This window comes from Drosophila eugracilis, unplaced genomic scaffold (genome assembly GCF_018153835.1).
Source record: "Drosophila eugracilis isolate 14026-0451.02 unplaced genomic scaffold, ASM1815383v1 contig_2148, whole genome shotgun sequence".
Lineage (NCBI taxonomy): Eukaryota > Metazoa > Arthropoda > Insecta > Diptera > Drosophilidae > Drosophila > Drosophila eugracilis.
Window position 1 is genome coordinate 30,198 of NW_024573031.1, and position 21,340 is coordinate 51,537.

The following is a 21,340-nucleotide window of genomic DNA, read 5'->3' on the forward strand; positions in this document are numbered from 1 at the left end:
GTTACATCTGTGCCACAATAAAAATATCGTGAATATGATAAGTTGGGCGTGACCATGATCGAGTACATATTCAGTGGCAATCTAAAGCAGAGGCAGCGACGCTTTGCGTCATATACGAAAATATGATTAAAGTACCCTGGGCGCCGATATATACAAAACATGAAAGACATAAGACATTACACGTAACAAACAACAAGAAACATAATAATTCAACTACCCTTTCATTATTATTACAAATACCTTATGAATTGTGCACTTTTAATTATGAATTAGAAAATGCAAAATACAAAATTTGGATCTGAGATAACTTGCGCATTCCTCAAAATTGGCGGGAATAATAAATCTTATGTTGTGCTAGCCCATGGTAATGTCTGACCATGTCATACTACTAAACAGACGCTTGTTCCAGTAGTACATCAAATAAACAAATAACCAATTCTTGATATAAAGGGTGTTTTTTAGAGGTATAAAACTTAAAGAGTTGGCATTACTGGTCAAGATTCTAGTTTGGTTTGGGAATTCATCATGTATAGACTCACGTCTGAACAACGCTTGCAAATAGTGAAACTTAATTTCGAAAATAATGGTTCTGTGCGGAATACGTATCACACACTACGTCCATTTTATCGTCCATCAGAGGAGTTAATTCGATTTATCAAGATCTTGTGATTTAACACAGATAGACTACTTTCTGTGGGGCTAAGTAATGTCGTTGGTCTATTCGGGTAAGCCACAAACGCTTGGAATATATATATATTGGATATATATCCATTGGATATACGGCCACAAATGTTGAAAAAGTCATAAATAATTGGACGTCCAGATTGGACTACACTCGAGCCAGCCGTGTTGGTCACATGCCAGAAATCATATTTAAAATGTAATGCCACAAGATTATCTTTCGAATAAAAAAAATTCATGTCAATCGAATAATCCATCGTTGTTTTATTGAAATTTAAAGTTGTATACCTCACAAAAAAGAACACCCTTTACAAGGTCAGGACATGTAGATGCCTACTGGATACGGTGGAGAGGCAAGATAGATGGCAACATGCTTCCTCTGTCAAGAAGTCCTCTTCTTGCACGTCCAGAGCCATAAGATAGGCAAGTGCGGCGTTAGCAATCCTTGTGAAGTAAACGGTCCAGAACGTCATATCCCCTGTTACATCGAGGCAGCAGGGATCCCATCCAAGCCAGGTGCCATGCACACCGAAAAGTGGATGTGTAGCATTGCCACATCAAGAGTGTTGCAATGTCTCTAACCTTTATCGATGCCTCATTGCTAGAGGTCCTCGAATTGAAGGGTCAACCGCAGCCCCAATGTATGCAGTGGATTGCCGAGATGCTCTGGAATAAGGATAGGATCGGTGAGATTAGACTTACGGATCTCCGGCATTAGCCAAACGAAACTATATGATCTTCGTGACGTTCACACGGTCAAGTCACTATATCTTCGGTCGAATTCGTTGGATATATCCCACAGCAGCACAGACACCTTCGACATCTGCCCCTATCCGGATACAAATACATTACGCAGCTCATCATAAAGGATTTTCCCCGACGATTTCTGCTCACTAACCACGATACGATGGTCAACGTATTACGACAACAATTTTGGATACCAAAGCTAAGATATACCCTTGGTGGGATACCGACTGGCGGCCCCTAAAACGCCGCGCATGGAGGAACTTCCTTATCCTAAAGTAGCACCCTTCCTCTCCACGGGCCTAGACTACTTCGGGCCTTTGATGGTGCGGGTCAGTTGCAGTTCGGAAAAACGAGGGAGCCTATGAGGGCAATAAATCTTGATGTAGCGTATTCATTAACCACTGACTCCTATATTCTAGCAGTGCTAAGCTTTATGGCCCGACAAGGGTGCCCAGTGCAACTGTGGAGCGACAACTGCACCAAATTTTAAGCGGCTATAATGGAGTTACGAAAGGCTTTCGAAGACGTGGACCATGATCAACTCTTCCGCGAACCCGCAACCCTCCTAGAAAAACTACCATCAGATGAGATGCTGAGAGCCGTCTTGATCGAGGCGGAGGCAATTGTCAACTCGCGATCCCGAAGAGTCACTGACACTGTAAGAACTTGAGGTTAAGTTTCTGTTAAGCCGTAAGCCCAGGTGTTCAGGTCTGTTTCCTGTTTAAGGTACTTGAGAACAAAAACAAAAAACGAAGTTTAAAGCACCATAAAAAATTCCATGACTTTTTTAAAGCCCATGCTATATTAAATATAATTATAATCCACTTGTAGTTTAGTTTAGTGTTGTATGGATACACTTAAGGAATCATTTGTATTAACCATGAGAAACTAAAGATCGGGAGAAAACGGATAATTCTAAAGTTGGGTGACAACCATACTCTATATCAACAAGGATATCAATCCTAGATACCACAAACTCAGACAAATAAGAAAAATTAGATATAATTGCCTATTCAGAGAGCAAGCAGAACTTTTTCGTAACATCAAAAAGACCATCAAGGACCAGCAAGTCAGTATTCCACGGTCTGAGAACAAATCCTGAGTCAAATATCTCTGGCTTAAGTGAAGTCTCTAAAAATTTTGCTCACTAAAGGCAGAGAAGTTGGATAGCGTTCAATTAAGTCTTCTTACTAGACGATTTAAGAAGTAATCCGATTCACGGAGTGTTGTATACAAAAGAACTTTTTAGGCAATTTCTGCAAAAATATAGTTAGAAAATTTTTAAAGCTAAAAGGCGACAACTGTTTGGTAATATGGCACATTTTTTCCAGAATTAGGCCAGCTGGGTAGATACGGATGTTTGTTTGTCGTATAAATATTAAATTTAAAGGCGATTTAAGATAGCTTGTTTATTTAATGTTCCTTTTTAATTTAGTGTGCATACATAAATTTTCAAAGTTTGCACTTCTGGTTGAATAGCTATGTCAACATACTAAACCCATTTGGAGTGAAGCTAACCCTCAAGTGTATGTTAAAACACCGTTACACCATCGAAAATTGGACGTCTAGATCGGACTACATCCGCGCCAACCGTGGCGGAAATTATATTTAAACAAGAAAACAAGGAAACGCAAGAGTGCCGCGACTTTAAGATACCCGTTACTGTTTTACATAATTTTAAAATATTAATTTTGCTAGTGGAAATTCACAAGGCGCAACCTATTGTCAGAGGAAGTATGTTGAGTACGCTTATAGTGACCTCACTGCTCATGTGAGGCCTTATAAGCTTAATTTCTTTATAAATAGCGAAATAATGTTCCGATTTGAAAAATCTTTGGTAAATCGATTGATATTAACACATGGTCAAACGAAGGCATTCATAATATTATTATAGACGCCACAGTTTTCCGCGGTTTGTGGGCGTTAGAGTGGGCGTGGCCGGATGCAACTTCGTGGCAAGCTGCAGAGGCATCTCTTAAATACGTGTTCCTAGACAAAATTTTGTAGCTCTTATAGTGTTCGAGATTTTTGCATTTTTGGTTTTTTGCGATTTGTGGGCGTTAGAGTGGGCGTGTCAGGATGCTGTAATAGTAGACGCTGCGTAGGGACCTCAAGAATATTCATGTTTAATCTCAATTTTATATCTCATATAGTTCCTGAGATCTCAGCGTTCATACGGACAGACGGACATGGCTCATTCGTCATCGCTATTCATTTTGATCAAGAATGTATATAAGTTAATTTCCAAATAATTAAAACTTCAAATTTTACAATTCGGATGTCTTATTTATTCGAGATTCAGATCGGAACTACTCTACTTTACTTATCGATCCCTAATTTATAGCTGTGGGTGACGGCGACGCTGGCAGCGGCGTTGGTAGCGTTGACAAAGTTGTTCGCTGGCAGCGGCGTTGGTAGCGTTGACAAAATTGCTTAGTTGCAGAATCTGCGGGGCCTGCAGAATTTGGGTCTGACCGGATGCTCGTGTTTATGTTATTGAACTTTATGTTATTGAACTTTAGGCTGGGTCTTATTGTGTTGCAACTTTTGTGCTCAACAATGTTGCAATATTTTCGGAGAAAAATATGAGGAAATATTGCTGTTGTTAACTCTCCCTCCTCAAAATCCTTCTTGTCCTCAAGAGGAGTTAAAAATATGGAATGTTATTGAATTCTGGTATTATTGTTTTAGGTGTTGATATGGTGTTGGTCTTGTTATTTAGAACTTTTGGAAGTGTTTCCTGAACTTGTAAAATTACTTTTTCTTTTCTTTGGAAACATGTTCTAAATGTGATTAAAACAAGAACAATGGCACATGCTAAAGTGATAATTGTGATTCGGTTTAGGGTCGTATCGTTCTCTAATATTTGTAGGTGTCTCTTGTTTTGACGTGTAGGGCTTTTAAGGCTTCTAAGGACAGTATGTGTAGACGCTCGGCTTCTATTGGTGTTATCTGGATTCGAGGTATTTCGGGTTTTGTTATTGTTTTTTCCTTATTTGCGTTGCTTTTTCCGTTTATATTTATAATATCGTTGAAAAAATTATTTATGAAGGTGCCTTTTAAGTTGCGAGTAGTATTGTCTGCTATTACATTGCCGTCAAAGTCGTTGAGAAGTATCACGCCATCTAGTTCTTCTATTGGCTCTATGTGGTCCCAGTTACTATAGTCACACAGCGATTCCTTTCCCTGGACTAATTTAGAAATACATTTCGATTCTCTTAGGTCAATTGTGTTTTCTTGTTTACAAATTTTTATGAGGTTGGATGTTTTACAATTTTTGGGTAAGCCTAATATTTTATTGTTTGATACAAAAATTTCGTTAATATCTAAATGTATTACTGATTGATTCTTAATAACAGGTTTGATTACAAGATTTTCGTAGTTGCATGGTTCAAGCTCGGGAATTTTGATCATGTAAATAATAGTCGTTTTATTTTGTAAGACAGACACATCAACAAATTTTAGCATTTCTTCAACGGAAAAAGAGGAGATATTATTTCTTTGGAATATCTTGTTTATTTCGATTAACTCAAATTCATTTAGTAATAGGGTATTTAATACGTTAATTTTGGCCCATTGTATTGCGAATTTAATGTTTCCTATTTCTTCTTTTATTAGTCTAACTTGATTTTGTAAGTTTGATGCAATTTCATTGCTAAAACGATGGTCATTTTGAATGGTGTTCGCTAACATGTTCGAAATTGTTGTTAAGTTATTAATTCTCTCCTGAAGTTGGTTATTAATAATTATTTGTTCATTGTTATTTAATGCTAGGTTGTTTAAACTTTCTTCTGTCATTACTAAATCTTCGTGATCTGGGGTACCTGCGATGTATTTCCAGGCCGAGCCGATCATATTTAAGGATCTGGTTTGGCGTTTTTTTGGTTATATTGTGAGTGTACTAAGTGCTGTGAGTGATTGTGTTATTTCGTGTGTTAGAGTATGGTAGTGATAGCTATTTCTTAATCTGGTTTGTGTGTGTTCTCTTATTTGAAGTAATTCATTTTCGAGTTGGTTAAGATTAATTAAATGGATAAGTTTTACTGATGATATTTGTAGTTTCCCTATTCCCTTGTAGATTGTTATGGTGTGAGCGTCCGTATAGTTTGTAATGTCGGTGGCCGCGGTTACCAGAGGTAACAATATTGTTAGGAAGAACATCCTGTAATAAAAATTTTCTATTAAACATCGGTATTTTAGGGTTATGGGCCGATCCCTCACGAACGGACTGATAACCCAAAGCGGACAACATCTTTAAAGTTATGGGTAATAGGTTTTTATTTCGGACAAAGGTAGACAAAGTTTCCTAATGGAGTGTCGGACTTAATCTCCTTTAATATTACTTTTGTGAACAACCCTTCCTGCTTCAGTAACTACGGTTGTATTTCTATTTTCTCGGACAATTTCTTTTTTAAAGCGTGGAGATAACTTTGAGGCTAGTCTTGTATTTTGTTTAACAAATATTTCTTGCCTGCCAAATAAGTTTTTATGTCTTTTCTTTTTTTGTTGTGGTTTTCGAGGTCAATTTTTTGCTTTTGTTTGAGGTTTTCTATATTATCGAGTCTGCTTTTTTCGTATTGTTCTGGATCAGTAGTAATGTTTCTGCCAAAAAATATTTCTAACGGTCTCTTTTTTGTAACGGAGTGGATTGTGTAATTATATTCGTAAACGGCTCTATTTAATAGTTCTTCAAAAGTATTGTAGATTTGTTTTGTCTTGATGCATCGCATTATTTCAGAAAGAGTAGAGTGAAACCTTTCGATCTGACCGTTAACTGAACTTTTATAAGGTGGGGCTCTAAAAATGGTAATATTTAATTGATCTTTCAACATAAAATTAATGGTTGCTGAGTTAAAGGATTTTTCGTTATCCATTACAACGTATTTCGGTACACCGTAGTAAAATATAATATCGTGTAGCTGTTTTTTGATGTCTTCCGTTGATTTTGATTTGATAATTTTTGCCTGTGCTAATTTAGAAAATTTGTCTATTGCGGTCAAAACTAGTTTTTTTTCTGTGGAATTTTTTCCTTCTTTACACACTTTGCATTGTTTTACTAAACTGGTTACCTTTTGTTTCATTTTAGGGAAGTAATATTTTTCTGTGAGCTGAATTTTATTTTCGTCTGCGTTTCTGTGGGCTTTGTTATGGGTTTCTAATATGATTTCTTCTTGGTCACTCTCGTTTGTTACGTCTTCTACTTTATTCTGTGTAAACCTGATTTTAAAAGATCTAAAATGTTCCGGATAAATTTTCTGTATTTCTCCCATTATTTCCTCTGTTGTAAATATTCCATTTATTACTGATGGATTTAGATATTTTTTAGTAATTTTATAAGAGTATTTTTTTGAAGGTCCGGTTGAGTGATAATGTGACGATGAAATGTGGGGAATGGAATTGTGACTTTATAGTCAGGGGGATTTTCTTTATGAATAAATATTTGATTTTTGAATGCATTTATGGGTGCTTCTACATTGTAAATAAGATTGTGGCCTGAACTCTGAGCGCTATGTTGTGTTATGGTTAGTAAATTAATTTCATTGGTTTTTGGGATTCTAGATAAAGCATCAGCAACTATGTTTTCTTTTCCGGGTTTGTAAAGTAATTCTTTATTGTATTCGTCAAGGTATGATTTCCATCTCTTTATTGCGATTCCTCCTTTCCAGTTACAATCATGTGTAAGTGGTTCGTGATCGGTATAAATTTTGACTTTAGTGCCACCGTAAAGGTATCCTCTAAGCGATTTTACTGCCCAAGAGATGGCTAACATTTCTTTTTTAGCTGTTTCGTAATTTTCTTCTGTTTGTGATAAGGTTCTGGATATGAAAGCTATTGGTCTGTTTTTTTGTGAAAGTACTGCTCCTATTGCGTGGTCGGAAGCGTCTGTAGTTAGTACGAATTCCTCATTAAAGTTTGGGTATTGTAGTATTACGTACTGCTCCTATTGCGTGGTCGGAAGCGTCTGTAGTTAGTACGAATTCCTCATTAAAGTTTGGGTATTGTAGTATTACGTCCTTTGATATTAGGGTGCTTTTTAGTTTATTAAAAGCTTGCACAGCTTCGTCGTTGAGGTGGATGGTTTTCTTTGATGAAGTTTTTTTTGATATGCGCCCGTCCTCGCCTCTAAGTAAAGTCGTGAGGGGTTTTGCTAGCGTAGCGTAACCCATATAAATACAATTATATCGTCGATATAAATATAACAGATTTTACCTATGTGTTCCCTAAGTGCGTTATTTAACCCAAATGGAAGTCTTGTGAACTCATATTTTCCGTTGTTCACGGAAAAGGCAGTTTTTTCCATATCACACTCTTTTAAAGGAATTTGATGGAACCCGCTCTTGAGGTCTAGCACAGAAAACATTTTATTATTTCCTAGTTGTGCCAAAACTCCATTAATATCGGGTATGGGGTATCTGTCTGCTATTGTTACACTATTTAATTTCCTGTAATCTATTACCATTCTGTATTTTTGTATGTTGGTACTATCTAATTTTTTTGGGACTATCCAGACTGGTGAGTTATAAGGTGATCTTGAGGGTCTTATTATATTGTTTTCTAAAAGTTCTTGTACTTGCCGGTCTATTTCGTCTTTAAGTGCCATGGGATATTGGTAAAATTTTGAATAAACTGGAGTGTCAGTATTTGTACGAATTTTGGCTTTTACATTTGTGGTGTAGGTCAGTTTTTCGTCGGGTTCGGCAAAGAGTTTCGGGTATTTTCGGAGAAGTTGGTTAAGTTCTATTTAATGTGTCTTTTCAAGATGTTCTGTCCGAGGAATAATTAGGTTGACTGTTTCTACTTTTTCTTCTTTTATAGTTATGACTCTGCCGGATTTTAATGACATGGTTTTGTTTTTGGTGTCTATTATTGCTCCTAACTCTTTTAAACTGTCGTTTCCCAATATGGCATCAAATGTATTTAATGTTGGTAACAAAAAGAACTTAATTTTCGTATCGGTGTCATTGAATAGGTTTGCTAATTTATGGTGTGTGACTTTGCATTTTCCGCCAACTGATATGGCATCGAATAGGAATATGTTTTTTTCTGGATTTTTAATGAATTTAGGTAGTATATAATTTTTATTTGAGCCGGTATCAATAAGAATTTTTAGTATTTCTCCACTCCTCAATATGCATTCGAAATATGGTAATGAGGAGTTGGTTATTCTAAAAAATAAAGATATGTGTAGTCATATGGGTACCCCTGGTCTGCTTGCTCTATTGTGTCACAATATTCGGAAAGAGTGTCATGATATTCGGTCACTGTTCGAGTGATGGTGATTCTTCTTCTTTTACTTCCGTTGAAGTACCTGTTGCTGACTGAATATTAAAGTTTCTGGATTTTTTTGCTGTCTCGTTAATTGGCATTGGTGGTCTTTTGCCGGCGTCAAATCGTCCTGGTTTGTTCATGTAATTAATCTGTTTAGTTTGTAAAGTCCTGTCTATGTCCATTGGTTCAGGTCGTGGTTGTGGCTTTGCGGCCAAAGGGCGAGGAGGTGGTTGGCTTCCTGAAGGCCGGGTCGTTACAAATGGGACCAGGTTGCCACTGAATGGTTGTTGGTGTGGAGTATAGTGTTGTCTATTTAAATTGGGTTGTGGAAAGAGAGTCTGGAACTGGGCGTTCCCTGTAGGGATTGACCATTGTGGCCATGTTGGTACGGCTGCTTGTATTTGTGGCACGAACCGTGAGGGTACGTCCTTAAAAGACAATTGTTGCCTTCTGTTAGTTGCGTGGTTAGTTCGGAATGCCTGATTCTCAAGCTTTAAGCATAGGTGCAAAGCCGAAGGGAGGTCAGTAGGGGTTCTTTCATACCAAGTAAGCGAGATAAGTCGCCACGAAGTCCGCGTACAAAAGTATCTAAGGCTTTGTCTCTATACATTTTGGTCATTAGTTGTTCTGCTTCAGGTCCTAATTCCATACATCCAATTTTATTAAGTATCAGGGATAGATGTTTGTAGACCGCCTGATGGAATTCTTCTACAGTCTGATTAGTGCCCTGGCTAATTGTCGTCATTTGGTACTCAAGGGTTCCTAAATCCCGTTTATCTGCGTAATGAAGTGTTAGACATTTCGAGATAGCATTCCAATTTAATGGAATGTTGTAGGATTCCAATGCAGTGTCCGCATTTCCCGTTATTTTGTTACGAATAGTGTGTAGAATACCAAAATATTTAGCCGTTCCTACAGTGTTTTCATAAGTTTTTAGCACTCTATGGACTCCCTTTTTCCATGAACTGAATTCCGCTGGATTTCCCGAAAATTCTCGTAGACATTTTACTATGTCGGGTACCCTGTCTAGACCTTCGAGATTACCTCCATTTTCTGGGGAAATTTCCTGATTTGGGGCATATGCGAAATCAAACCCTGGGTTTTGTGCTTGTCTTAAAAAAACTGGTAATTGCTCTGCAAGAATTTGCCTAACGGCTGCCTGTAATTCTTCTGCTGCCATGTTATTCCTGTGTTGTTGTTGTTGAATTTCTAGTCTCTGAAGCTGTTGAACTAAATCGTTTTGGTTTGGATTTATATGTTGTTCTAAAACTACGTTTGGTTCTTCTGGATTATTTGGTCCTGCTGGCTGTTGCTGTTCAATATTGATAATGGGGGTCTTATGAGATTTCGCTGATTGGCCATTAGTTTTTTAAGGAAGGTGAATTTTTATGGGTGTGTCTTACAAATTAAAGTAATATTCATGAATAAAATAATATTAATGTAAATTAAATGGATTATAAAGGTAAAATAGTGGGAGGAAATTTTCAAAACAATTGAATTCTTAATTTGTAGTTCAAACTTTAAATTATTTTTTTAATTTTAATTTTGGTGCAATATTATTTATTTCTAATTTTAATTTTTGAATTTAATTTTTAGATTTGTATTTAAATTTAAATTTTACGTAATTTAATAGCTTTTTAATTGATTTTTAAAAGAATTTAATTTTGATTTAATTTGGTTTCTTAATCACTATTCTCATTTAACTTAATTTTGATGTGGCTACTTCTCCTGATGGTCCGGATTTCTTCCTGTTTGTTGCCTACTGAGGATCCTGCGACGCACACGAATAGAGAATGTCCTGCAGGCTTGCCTGACAGTACTTGTAGTCCACCGATATATCAGCAATTATTTTGCCGACCGGTTGTCGTCCTCAGCTTCAATTTTATTATGAAGGAGTTCCTCTGAGTATGACCTGTGTTGGGCCAGCGGAGTTGCACTTCGTAATTTTCCGCACGGATCGAACTTAATCAGATGTCCTCGCGTTGCACTTTTAAGGATATGTCAACGGAGTTGCACGGATTTTATTTAGCACTGATGAACTTAATCGGATTTACTCGCGCTGGTCCCTGTTCGGGCGCCAGTTAATTTCCAAATAATTAAAACTTCAAATTTAACAATTCGGATGTCTTATTTATTCGAGATTCAGATCGGAACTACTCTACTTTACTTATCGATCCCTAATTTATAGCTGTGGGTGGCGGCGGCGCTGGCAGCGGCGTTGGTAGCGTTGACAAAGTTGTTCGCTGGCAGCGACGTTGGTAGCGTTGACAAAATTGCTTAGTTGCAGAATCTGCGGGGTCTGCAGAATTTGGGTCTGACCGGATGCTCGTGTTTATGTTATTGAACTTTATGTTATTGAACTTTAGGCTGGGTCTTATTGTGTTGCAACTTTTGTGCTCAACAATGTTGCAATATTTTCGGAGAAAAATATGAGGAAATATTGCTGTTGTTAACTTATATATAAATATTATAGGGTCGAAAACGCTTCCTTCTACCTGTTACATACTTTTCAACGAATCTATATACGAATCTTACTCTACGAGTAACGGGTATAAATATAATGCAAGATTATCTTTCGAATAAAAAAGTTCATGTCAATAGAATAATCCATCGTTGTTTTATTGAAATTTAAAGTTTTATACCTTAGAAAAACACCCTTTACAAAATGCTTCGAAGAAACGACGCAATAGAATACATTATTAGATTTAGAACCAAATATGAAGACTATTTTCTTAGTTAATAAGGTTCTAATACAATATTTCCTTATTAACCGTATGATTAAGATAGAGTTAATCTTCATGTCTAGAATAAGAAGGTTTCTTAAACTATGAATGCAGCTTTCGGAGTCCTTGCATACCTTCTATTATTTACTTTTTATTATTTATTTGTAATTCAATGATTTTTTATTAACTTAAGCATTGCTTTCATTACAGTGTTAGAAGTGTTATGTACAAATATTTGGAAAAGGAAGGCGAATTAAATTTTCATAAAATTTTTAATGAAGTTTTGGGTATGTATTAAACAACTTAACTTCTTAACTTAACTCATTTAATTAAATTAAATATTAAATTCACTTCTTTTAGGGTATTTGCTGTTTAAAGACTTTTGTGAAAACGATTCCGATGAACCTATACAACAACTTAAGTTTTTTGAACAGGTATGTTATATAATATTTATAATTTATAAAAAATTTAATTTTATTTATTGTTTTCAGATAAAATTATTTGAAAAAACCGAATGTTATGATGAGAGAAAAAAATTGGCTAGGGAAGTTTATGATAATTTTATAATGGAGGAAATGCTGTCACACACTTATGCAAGTACCTCAATATAAATGAACTATGAGTTAAAACTACAACTTTTCTTTATAGGAATACTCGAAAAATGCTGTTGCAAGTGTGCAAAAATATTTATTGAAAAATGAAGTTCCGGTTGACTTATTTGAAGTAAGCTCTTTTATTATAAAATATATTTTTTTTAATCATGCAAACTAAAACAAATTGTTGTGGAAGAATAATTAGTTAGTGTACAGTTCCTCTGTGCCAAAGACAAAGCTGTTTTTTATTAAAACATTAAAAATTGTTATTATCGTGTGCGTTGGACCCGTTACTCGTTGAACAAAAAGGATAGGGATATGTAACAAGAAGAAGAAAGCATATCCTACCCTATAAAGTATATATATTCTTGATCAAGATTAATGGCATTGTAATGCCCTCGAACCACCGAAAACTTGATATTAAGGTTTATGTCTTTGTTTGACCTTTTATAAAATTTCAAGTTTATATCTATCGATTTACCAAGGATTCCATATGCATATATTATATGTGTGCGTTGTCAAGTCATGAGAAACTGCTGACACGATCGCATTTCTGTTGGTTTTTGTGCCGAACTTTATGTATACGTAAACACACTGTAGCACTATGCTGACATTGGTACAGTGACTACTTGATACAATAATATATATTATATATATATATAATATGTACATACTACAAGGCCAAGCCGGAGTTGGCAATCGAGTATGCGGCTTTTTAAAAGGGTATATTAGATTCGTTGGAAAGTGTGTAACAGGTAGAAGGAAGCGTTTCTGACCCTATAAAGTATATATACCTTGAATAACAAATTTTTGGCAATATATATGTATGATGATCTGAATGATGATACTATGAGTGTTTGTTTTATTCCTTCTACTGCTTCTTGCTATTCCTGTAGTCTTACTATGTGTATGAATGTCTTGTACGTCTGTATTGTCTTCGCCGAGCCTAATTTGATTTGTGCCAACAGCATCTCTCCTTTCAGGGGCCGGATCTCAAAGTTCCTTTCCGCGTCCATGGCCCTTGACCATCTATAATTATTTATTCGTTGGGTTTGGTTAATCTTCTGATTTTCTATTTGTGAATCTTGTGTGGCGTGGTTGTCGTTAATGTCAGGCCATTGGATTCTAACACCTTGTGTTTTGAAAATCGAGGGGTAAGCTTATCCCTCCTTCTTTCCTTCCTAAATATCGTATCTCCGGCCTGTACCGGACTTGGTTCTTTTCGCTCCTCAACAATATGCCTTGCTCGTTAGACGTGGCCAGACCCACTAGGGCTTTCTTTACGGTCATAACTTTGGTGTATAAGGCCACCGATTCGAACTGCTTTTGCTTAATATGGGTCAATTCCATAATCAAATACTCAGATCTCTTGTCTTTGAAATATTCTCTTTATCTGGTCCTAATTTAGCTCCGCCTCGTGTAAATCGAGAACTCTATCTGCTGCTCATATAATCTTGATCCTTTCTGCTCTAAGTGCGCTCTAAATGCAGCTTACTCCTTGATTTGACCTATCACCTGCTCTACCGATCCTATAAATCTATCTAATTCTCCTTCGTACTTCGGTATAATTTCTACCAGGTCTATTGCCTTGATAGCTTCTAACACACTTGTAGGCGCCATTCCTCTACTCTATCAAAACAGATCTGGCTTTAAAGCTCGTGAACTGTCTCTGCCTTCTTACTTATCTCGTAATTCTTCTTGTATGTGTTCTTAGGTATATGTCAGGGACTGAGACATTTGCTGCTCTTCTTCTTTCATTTTAAAAACTGAGCAAAACTGAACTTTGCTTCCCTTTCTCCACTTCCTATGGCACGCGCCATGCGGTATTCATCCAATTGTTCATTCCTTTTTGATTTCTCTCTCTCTCTCAGAGACAACCACTCTCTCTCGTTCGCAATCCTCTCTCTCAGCAATTATGCAAGTAAAAGAAATCACAAATAACTTGTTGCTTAGTTTCTTTAGACACGCTTCTTCTTATACATCTCCGACGTACATGTACAAAGTGCTTGTGTGGTGAAATGGAGTTCTGAAATTAATTTAAAATAAGTACTTCTCTCAGGTTGATTTAAAAATAAAAGCATTGGGCACGAACGACGCTTGTCAACAGCCAACCGTTCGATCGAGCTTCTCGATGCAACCTCGAACCGTGGACGCTTTCGACCGTTTTCCGATGTTGGACTACGAGCCATTTGTTGCAATTGAACCCTCCATTTAGTTTATAAATATGACCACTATTAATTTAAAATTCCAACTTAACTCTTTCCATTATTAAACACGTTCTGTGTGAATATCTTCTGATTAATTTATTTTTACCTTGCTGTTCTTTAACTTCGGACACTATGCACTTGCACTATTCTCCTTTCACATTTCTCTGCCTGCGGTTTGAACAATTTCCTTAATTCTCGCTGATTATAACATTTTGATTGATTTTTATTAATTTTTTTTTATTTATTATTGCTGTATGATTCGTTTTACTTAATTTTTTATTTTATTATTTTCTTAATATTTAATTAAATTTTCCACTCCATTGCACCCACTTCACCCTACTCACTTTTTCATAATAATGATACAGATAATGTTGTATATCCTTGACATCCTTCGTCGTAACTAATGTTAAGTATTCAAATTGGTTCGGGGAGCCTCCCAATAATTAAAAAGTAGCAAGTTGTGGTTTCTTTGACAGTATAGCTCGAACGTATACGTGCAATTATGCTGACCTAGCGGAAGGGAATTGAAGTTGGAGCGGATGAAGATGTGGAGCTCGGATTTGAAGTGGTCCCGGTTTTTGTGTTTGGTTGGTAACGCCGAGGCTTATTGCTGACGCGGTAACTGCTAGATGTTTGGCTGTCGTGGGGGTTTCGGTGGTGGACCGCCTATATTAGTTGCAGAGGCGCCAGCTCGCGCATAAGATTTATCACATCGTATTGTGAAACTAACGGGAGAATCTGCCGCTATTTAAACAGTGAGAAGAGAAAGTCTAATGGAAATTCTGAATTTAATAACATCAGTGCCGCCTTCAAAAGCAATTTGAGGCCTACCAGCTTCCGCGATTTGGTGTATAATACATCTATTGGGCGGACTTCTAAGCCATGTTCAACACGGTTGGACTGTGTTATGGTAAATCGGACACCTAACAGAAATGTAGGAAATGCAGCTACCACAGGCCATCGCAGCACCCTTATTGCTTCATATTCGAAATTAGCATTGTGTACCCTATGTGAGGTCAAGGAGCATTTTTTTACAAAATGCCCACAATTTTAATCGACTCCAACTCAGCGGTATAATAAGGAAAGAAGGGTGCACAGTTATTTAAATTGCCTACGGAAGGAACACAGCTTACGCCAATGCAGGTCTGACAACTGTAGAATCTGCCACAAGTAGCAGCATATGTGATCGAGTTCCATTGCACTTTAGTTTCCGTACCCTTGCCCAAAATGCAACCTGTAGTCTCGCAAAATAATATCGAAATTACCGAAAATGAACTTTAACTTAAAATTCATCCTACGGAATTGCCTACGGAAGGAACACAGCTTACGCCAATGCAGGTCTGACAACTGTAGAATCTGCCACAAGTAGCAGCATATGTGATCGAGTTCCATTGCACTTTAGTTTCCGTACCCTTGCCCAAAATGCCACCTGTAGTCTTGTCGCCAAATAATATCGAAATTACCGAAAATTAACTTTAACTTAAAATTCATCGCTCAACGATCTCTATATCAGGAACCGGCGAATTCTCACTAGCACCGGATAAGTCGGTATGAAGATTTACACAATCCGGCAACGCAGTCAATCACTGATTATCATTTTGACCTTAACGCACCTGAGTGGAAAATAGCTGAAAATGTCGAGCCTCCGACCCTTTCTTCTATAAAAGTCATCGCATTGACTTGCTTATTGGAGCAAGTGAGTTCTTTGAGCTGCTTGGTTTTGGACAAATTCGCTTAGAAAACCCTTTACCCACACTGCATCGAACAAGACATAGCTAGATCTTCTCAAGCTGTCGAAAGATAGGAAGCAGCAGTACACTCGTCTGAACTCTGGCCAATATTCGGCGCTGCTTCCCCAAAACTAGATTCGATATTTTGGGACTCTCATATGAATGTGCGCTTCTTTGGTTCAAGGTGCATAGGGCTTAATGAGCTAGAAATTTAGACCTGAAGTCGCAGTACATAGCCTTTATTTGGCCACATTTCTCTAGAACCCAAAAATGCGGCAGCGCATTAGTATTATCTGCCCCACAATTGTGTGCAAAAATTGAATAGCACAACTACGAAGCTGAGAGATGGTTCAGGGAAGTCCACTTAGGGATATTCTCTGAATGATTCGTTGTACGCAGGACCCTCAATTCAAACAAAAATCATCACTAACTTGGTTTCGATTTTTATACCCGTTACTCATAGAGTAAAAGGGTATACTAGATTCGTTGAAAAGTATGTCCGTCCGTCCGTCCGTCCGTATGAACGCTGAGATCTCAGGAACTACAGCAGATACAAAGTTGAGATTAAGCATGAAGATTCTTGAGGTCCCGGGACAGCGCAAGTTTATTTCAGCACTCTAACGCCCACAAATCACGAAAAACTAAAATCGCTGAAATCTAGGGAACTATTAGAGTTAGAAATCCAGTATGTATAAACTTTGGATGCCAGCGCATCTTTTTGTGATACTATTATCCGGCCACACCTACCCATACGCCCACCAAGCTCAAAATACGGTTTTAGCATTTTCAAAAAACCTTGATATCTCGGTAACTATAAGTTATAGAAAGTTCGGTTAAGCATGTAGGTTTTTATGATGCCCCAAATGCAAATTCATTTTTTCCTATCTTGCCACGGCCACCCTAACGACCACAAAACACGGAAAACAAAAAATGCAAAAATCTCGGGACCTGTAAGAGCTAAAAAGTTAGGCATAATAACGCGTATTAAAGAGATGCCACTGCAACTCGTCACGAGTTTTCATTTCTCCACGCCCACTCTAACGCCCACAAACCGCGAAAAACTGTGGAGTCTATAATATTATTATGAATGCCTTCGTTTGACCTTGTATAACTTATTTCTGTTAATATCTATCAATTTACCAAAGATTTTTCAAATCGGAACATTATTTCGCTATTTATGAAGAAATTTAGATTCTAAGGCCTCACATGGTTTGTGACGTCACTATCAGTGGCTCGACATGCTTTCTCCGACAATAGGTGGCGCTTGGGGAATTTTCACTAGTAAAATGAATATTTAATATTTTTATTTATATAAGAGACTATAGGCCAGGAGTTAAATTACAACTTGTTCCACTAGACAAATGAATCTTATTATCAATAATGTTTTTACCCGTTACTCTACTGCAAACTTTATTATAATGTTTAAACAAGATGATTTAAATATGCAACACATATTTAGAAATCATATTAATACAGATATGGGCTATGACACATTCGTAGAAATATGTAAAAATAATAAAGTGTTACAATAAAGTGTTATCATTGTTGGATATGGAAATATGAGAGGATAAATTTGGATTCTTTCTTATAAGTATAGATAACGATATGGATAATGTAAGAAGGTTTTTGATCAGTTTATTTTGATTTTAAAAGTTATTAGATTGGTATATAAATGGTCTAAAAGATAAAAACTTCCACAGTTTAACAACAGATTTCATTGTGTCTATTTCAGTGACCTTGTCTTTGAATGACAATAGTTCTGTTATGTTCTTTAATGGACGTTTTGAGTGTACTTTAATTGATTTTAATATGTACAATTCAATTCCAAATATAGACGATACCATATTCGAACTAATGTAATCGCAATATAGAAAAAGTTTACTCGAATGAGAGTACTTCGAAAAAAGAGTTTCATACCTAGTCGTCGTCACCAATCGAATTTGATGGACGTTTTGAGTGTACTTTAATTGATTTTAATATGTACAATTCAATTCCAAATATAGACGATAAATAAAATCTCTTCCATATTCGAACTAATGTAATCGCAATATAGAAAAAGATTACTCGAATGAGAGTACTTCGAAAAATTGGAATTATTATACAAAATCAAAACTTTTACGTGCTCCGTCATGAAAATTACCTCAACTTTCAAGAATTTTTAGAAAAGTAAAACAGTCCGTCCTACAAGTGTTGAAAGTTTTTACAAAAATAATTTATGGTATACTTCTTTGATGAAATCAAGTACGAAATAAATGGATGCGAGATTGATAGAATTCGATTTGTCGGTATGAAAACTACTCTTAAACATTTTTTACCATTCGATAACCTTTGAAGTAAAAATCTATTATTTTCTGGATGGAGTGGTGGAGGTGACTTTTCTACTGGACCATAATTTAACTTTTTTGTCCCGTTAAAAAATTTATTGGCGTTTGTTGAAGAGTATAATGAGGTTTTGTTGAATGATAAACATTAACTTGTGCTAATGCTAACTAAAAACCTAGATGATGTCTTTGAAAAGATGAGATTGGAACAATCATTTAAATAAGAAATGACATTAGTAACACTTCAAAAATTAAAATGTATGATATTATTAAAATTGGTTTAAACCTTACTATTGCATTTCGTAAATTGGACTCCTACGTCAACCACATATTAGGAATAGGAACCTACCACTGTTGGAATGTTAAAATACCAGAAAATCGGGATAGACCAAGGTTTGCAATAATCGGATTTACACTGAACGGAAAACTTATGAAACTTGAAGGTTTATTTAAATTCTGAATCTTACCCGTATGATAATTTAAATGTTGACTTCAATAAGAATCAGTTTGCTCACCTATATTAAATGTTTTCAAGATTTAACATTTTTAAATACAAAATCTCGAACAACTGCAAACTGGTTAAGAAATAACCATCCTAAAACATGTTGGAGCGATGGGAAAAACAGTTTTCCACAAACGCGACTAGATCTCAAGGGAATAACTATTCGAAAACATATTGCGGGTTCTGGGCCAGATTTATGGGATAGTAACTGTCAATTTATTGATTAAATTAAATTTTCCCCCACCACAAAACCCATTATCTGTCTGGCTCTGTGTAATTAGGCTTTCCAATCACCACCGACGGGTCCTGGTTGTTTATACAGATTTCAGAATTTTTGGTTTAGTAACAAACACCTACGCCCTCCACCACTTCACTTCACACTCATGTATCTGATTTGTAAACATTTTTTAAGATGATGTATATGTGTACGTGTGCCTTTCCCTTCCCTTATTCATAAAAAATATTTATATTTCTTAATTATTGATATAATGACATTCTTTTTCTTGCTCCATTCCTTCGATTTACATAAAAGAGGAATGCGCATAATGCCAATCTCGAATCGGTGTTTCAGAATATAAAGTGTTCACCATATTTCATTGTTTTCAGATCTTGTGCACCTTGATTCATAAACATAATTTTTGTTTTAAGAAGGTATTGGAAATTATGTTTAAATGTCTTGCCATTAAATTGTACAAAAACATTATCTATTTCTCCAAGAAATTTAATTATTTATAGAAATAGTTTTCGTGAAACAGGTCTTGTCACAAGTGATCTCAGCTTCAAAATGGTGTGAATGCAAAAAGATGTGTTTTGCTTATTTTGAACTACTTAAAAAAAAATGTTGTTTAGAGCACAAACACGACCTTTAACATGATTTTTATGGTGGTTTCCAAATAATGACTGTAGGAAACGTTTATTTTCCATTCCCGTACAGAACATTTTTTTTCCAATAGTGATTGGCTTAATATATCTTGCAAAAAACTCCTTTTCTCCATCGTTACATCAAATTGTATGATGCTTATTTGTTAACCACTTTGCAGTGGTTTGAGGTTTAGTATGAAAAAATTTGAAATCATATGGTGGTTTTATAACAAAACTATTATTCAAGTTTGTTTCTTTTTCGAATACTATTCCAATTTCTTCAAGAATAAATTTGATGCTATTGTTAAAGAAACCTTGAATATCAATTGATACAATATCTTTAATCATTTTTTAAAAATATCTAACCACTCGTTGTACTAATCCGTTTAAAAGATTAAAATAGATGTGACTCAAGTTTGTAGTAACTAGATTGAAATCTTGAATACATTTCACTTAGGTGAGCAAACTGATTTTTATTGAAGTCAACACTTAAATTATCATATGGGTAGTTTGATACCCTTTTCTATATCTTCCATTATCCATATCGTTATCTTTACTGATAAGCAAGAATCCAAATTTATCCTCTCATATTTCCATATTCAACAATAATAACACTTTATTATTTTTGCATATTTCTAAGAATGTGTCGTATCCCACATCTGTATTAATATGAAGTTTGCATTGTCACGAATCAAGTGTTTGGGTATGTTCGTCATAAATAAAAGAATCAATATTCTTATGAATCAATATTCTTATACGGGTAACGGGTAAAAACATTATTGATAATAAGATTATTTTGTCTAGTGGAACAAGTTGTAATTTAACTCCTGGCCTATAGAGTTTTATACTTTATAAACAACCCCAAAATTACGAATGTGTTGTTTCCCGTATCTGTATTAATATGATCTCTATATACGAGGTGTGTTCAAAAAGTAAGGTGACTCTTCAAATTTCGCGAATTTCAAATTTTTCGATTATCGATTTTTTTGTTTTGTTATATTGGTACACTCTTCCCTAACATCTGTACCAAGTTTCAATGGAACATCCTCTTTTGTTTGGTTGTGAGAGGCGTAAAGTTACAAGTTGTTTTGCGAGCTCGGCGATTTTTTGCTATCGAAAAATATGGATCAAAGGATTTGGATTTTTTGGCCAAAAACAACACCACAATAATGCCTCAGCCACCATATTCACCGGATTTGGCCCCATGTGACTTTTTCTTGTTCCCAAAACTGAAGATAATCGAAAAATTTGAAAAATTTGAAATTTGAAAAGTCACCTTACTTTTTGAACACACCTCGTATAACTTCTAAAAGGTTTCGATAATCGAAAAATTTGAAATTCGCGAAATTTGAAGAGTCACCTTACTTTTTGAACACACCTCGTATATGTCGCATATTTAAATCATCTTGTTTAAACATTGTAATAAAGTTTTTTTCAAATCGGAACATTATTTCGCTATTTATGAAGAAATTTAGATTCTAAGGCCTCACATGGTTTGTGACGTCACTATCAGTGGCTCGACATGCTTTCTCCGACAATAGGTGGCGCTTGGGGAATTTTCACTAGTAAAATGAATATTTAATATTTTTATTTATATAAGAGACTATAGGCCAGGAGTTAAATTACAACTTGTTCCACTAGACAAATGAATCTTATTATCAATAATGTTTTTACCCGTTACTCTACTGCAAACTTTATTATAATGT

At 35.7% G+C, this 21,340-nt stretch overlaps 1 protein-coding gene across 4 annotated transcripts in view; it reads left to right on the forward strand.

The window, feature by feature from the left end:
* Window positions 1–21,340, forward strand: part of LOC108116045 (G protein-coupled receptor kinase 1) — a 264,251-nt gene that overhangs the window by 10,997 nt on the left and 231,914 nt on the right. For all 4 annotated transcript variants that reach the window (XR_005993709.1, XM_041818096.1, XM_041818095.1 and 1 more), the window contains exons 2-5: window positions 11,631–11,707; window positions 11,781–11,854; window positions 11,912–12,013; window positions 12,069–12,143. Coding sequence is in view for 3 of the 4 variants with exons in the window: in XM_041818096.1 (XP_041674030.1) it covers window positions 11,631–11,707; window positions 11,781–11,854; window positions 11,912–12,013; window positions 12,069–12,143 (328 nt within the window). In the remaining variant the exon portion in view is untranslated. The remainder of the gene's footprint in view (window positions 1–11,630; window positions 11,708–11,780; window positions 11,855–11,911; window positions 12,014–12,068; window positions 12,144–21,340) is intronic.